We start from the raw sequence: 3,584 nt of genomic DNA on the forward strand, positions 1-3,584 counted from the left end.
CAAATGGAATTGTGGGACCCCTGCTTAACACCTCGGGACAGCTAATAACCGACATTCAGGGAAAAAAAAACTGAACTCCTGAACGCCCACTTTGCTGCGGTATTTCACCGGATCAAGGGGAAAAAGTCAAGAGAGATAAGACTTATAGGGGAAATGCCAGGACTGACAGCCTCCCTACTGTAGATGCAATACCAACTAGAAAAGTTTATAAGTCAGCAGGGCCAGGTGGACTTCAGCTGAGCGTGCTAAAGGAGCTGGCTAAGGTCACTGCAGAACCCCTGGCAAAGCTCTTTCAGAATTCGTGGCACACAGGGAAAATCCCCAAGGACTGGAAGAAGGCCAACATTGTGCCCATCTTCAAGAAGGGGAAGAGGGAGCACCCAGGCAACTATAGGCCAATGAGCCTAACCTCCATCCCAGGGAAAATCCTAGAAAAATCTCATAAAAGAATCTGTGTGTCTTTCAGAATCTTACCTTCTGCGATATGCTTGCAGAAGGTAAGATTCTGAACGACAGCTAGCATGACTTTGTCACAGGTAGGTCTTGTCTTACCAATCTCATCTCCTATGACCAAAGTCTCTCGCCACCTGGACATGGGAGACTAAGTAGATGATATACACCTAGACTTCCAAAAGACGTTTGATATAGTATCCCACGATACCCTTGTGGGAAAAACTGGAAGATTGTGGGCTCAGCTGCTTGACGGTTCAGTGGGTGGGAAACTGACTACAGGGTAGGACCAGAGAGTTCTCTGGAACTGATCTATGTCATCCTGGTGCAAAGCGGCCAGTGTCCCTCAGGGGTCTGTGCTTGGACCGGTGCTTTTCAACATCTTTATCAACGATTTGGATGGGGGAGTGAAAAGCTTGCTGGCCAAGTTCGCGGATGACACCAAGTTATGGAGGCAGCGTTGTCATGTCAGAAGATAGGATGCAGATACAGGTGGACCTGGCCAAGCTTGAGAGTTGGGCAGACCAGAACCAGATGAAGTTTAACACTTCCAAGTATAATGTGCTCCACCTGGGGACAAACAACCCTTAGCATACATACAGGCTTGGTGGTGATAGCTTGACTTGCACCACAGCCAAAAGGAACTTAGGGATAATGACTGACCATCGCATGAATGAGCCATCAGTGCGAGGCAGTGGTCAGCTGAGCAAACAACATGCTGGCATGCATCAACCGATGCATCTTGTGTAAAACTAAGGAAGTGATACTCCAGTTATACTCAACACTGGTGAGACTGCAGTTGGAGTACTGCATCCAGTTCTGGGCAGCACACTTCAATAAGGACATGGAAAAACTTGAGAGGATCCAAAGAGCCACCCATATGATCAGAGACTTGCAAGGCAAGTGATATGAGAAAAGGCTGAGGGACCTGGGGCTCTTTAGCCTAAAAAGAAGGTTGAGAGGGGACTTGATAGTGGCTTACTGCTATATCAGAGGAGTGCATCAGGAGCTCAGTGAACACCTGTTCACTAGGGCATCCCTGGGGAAGACCAGGACCAACGGATACAAACTCCTGGAAGGCTACTTCAGGCTTAATACCAGAAAACTCCTTCACAATCAGGGTGTCCAGACTGCAGAATAGACTCCCTCCAGAGGTGGTGCAGTCACCTACCCTGGAGGTTTTCAAGAGGGTGACTGCCTAAGTCTCTTGCCAGGGTCACCTAACCCCAACTGTCTTCCTGCCTAAAGCCGGGGAGCTGGACCAGATGATCTGCGAGGTCCCTTCCAGCCCCTAACAATCTATGAATCGTACCATAAGCCTCATCAAGAGGCCCTAAACAGCAGGTAGGAGCTCACCTCACCCTCAACTGCTTCAGGGGTTCCTCAGCCAAAAGCTACTGTCTCATCAACAGCTGAGGGAAGGTTAACATTGAACTGTATGTAGTAGAGATCACCTCCACTCTGCCACAATCACCCTAGTTGTGAAACCTTTTCATGGGAAAGAGGAGCTAGAAGAGCCATCATGTTCTCACACTGGTTAGAAGCCTAACTGGAGAGCAATGCATGCTATGCTATGTATGCTATGTAGGCCCTATGCCTACACTCCTCATTCAGTGGCTAGGATGCCAGCCCTCCACAGATGCATAAGCTCGGACCCAGATCCATAGTCTGAATGGCCTCCTATCAACATACGTACATTTATGGTGAGGTTTGAATCTCCAGTGCTCTGGGCCAGCCCACATTGACATAATCTGGGGGCTGAAGTAAGAGTATTCCCCTGGTTTCACGGAGAGCTGGAGGCACATGGTGGTGATGTCTCCCTCACCCAGAGGGATCACGTTCTTCCTGGAAAGAGAATGCAAGCTGATATAGTTAGAATACAGGCAAGTCACTCCATTCAAAAGACACCACTGCCCAATGCAGGGGACAGCAGGACAAGCATATGTCTGCCAGACAAGATCTCATTCAGATATGGGTTGCTCCTCCCCATCACTGGCTTCCCAAGTGTTAGCACAGACAACCCTTAAGACATGCCCCAATTTTGGAGGGTTGATTTATTAATGATCTGGATGCCAGCATAGAAACTTCAAGCAAGCGTACAGACAACTTGAAATGGGAAAGGATTGTGAACATGTTAGAGGATGGGAGCACAGTTCAGAAGGATTGACAGGTTAGAAAACTGGGCTGGAGCTGATAGGATGAAGTTCAATGCTGATAAAACAAGGTGCTGCACTGTGGGAAGAATAATCAAAACCCTCAAAACAAATTGGGTGACAGCGGTTGGATGGCAGCTCTATGGAGAAGGATATGGGAGCCTTGGCAGACCAGACCTGGTAGGAGTCTGAAGTGCAACACAGCTGCATAAGAGGCCAATGCAGTTTTCAGATGTACCTAATGTTTCTACTGATGCAAGTCATGGGAGGTAACTAAACATGCCTCTAGTCTGCCCTGGTTAGGGCCTCACCTGCAGTACTGTGCATAGTTCTGGGCTCCACATTTTAAAGAGGACATGGAGCAGTTGGAGAGTGTCCAGGGGCAGGTGGCAGAGGATCAAGGGCTTGGAAGGCAAGTCATACAAGGAGAGTATGAAGGAGCTAGGTATGTTCAGCTTGCAGACAAGGCAGTTGAGAAGACATGATAGCAGTCTTCAAAGACTTGAAGGACTGCCATAAAGAAGAGGGGGGGGGAAAAAACCCCTCTCTTGCTGCAGAGGAGGACATGGACCAATGGCTAGAAGTGGCAGCAAAAGATTTAGATTAGATCTCAGAAAAAGCTTCTTTTCCATTAGAGCAGTGAGGGAGTGGAATAGATGCCCTGGGGAGTTGTGGACTCTCCTTCACCAGAGGTGTTCAAGAACGTTGGAAAGGCCCCAGCTAGATGTAGCTATGCTTATGCTCCACTATAGGGTTTTTCCAGTATTTTGGGCTTTGCTGGTTGCCACATGGGACCAAAGGGGATTCTGCCCCCACAATCCTGTTGCTGCATGCATCAGAGACCTTAAGCTTACCTCAGAGACACCAAGTGTTGGTTGCAGCCCAAGCTGGGGATGACTGGGCTGTGCCAATGCTTCTGCTGAGACTTAAAGCCAGAAGGTCTTGCCCCTCCACTCAGGGTTAGACCAAGGCCAGATTTGG

General features: G+C 48.7%; 1 protein-coding gene across 2 annotated transcripts in view; it reads right to left on the minus strand.

Moving 5' to 3' along the window:
- Positions 1-3,584, minus strand: part of NCAPH (non-SMC condensin I complex subunit H) — a 34,923-nt gene that overhangs the window by 16,210 nt on the left and 15,129 nt on the right. For both annotated transcript variants that reach the window (XM_019508312.1, XM_019508304.1), the window contains exon 10: positions 2,147-2,295. In XM_019508312.1, coding sequence (XP_019363857.1) covers positions 2,147-2,295 — 149 coding nt within the window. The remainder of the gene's footprint in view (positions 1-2,146; positions 2,296-3,584) is intronic.

Source organism: Gavialis gangeticus, unplaced genomic scaffold (assembly GCF_001723915.1).
Source record: "Gavialis gangeticus isolate Ggan-Ray unplaced genomic scaffold, GavGan_comp1, whole genome shotgun sequence".
NCBI lineage: Eukaryota > Metazoa > Chordata > Crocodylia > Gavialidae > Gavialis > Gavialis gangeticus.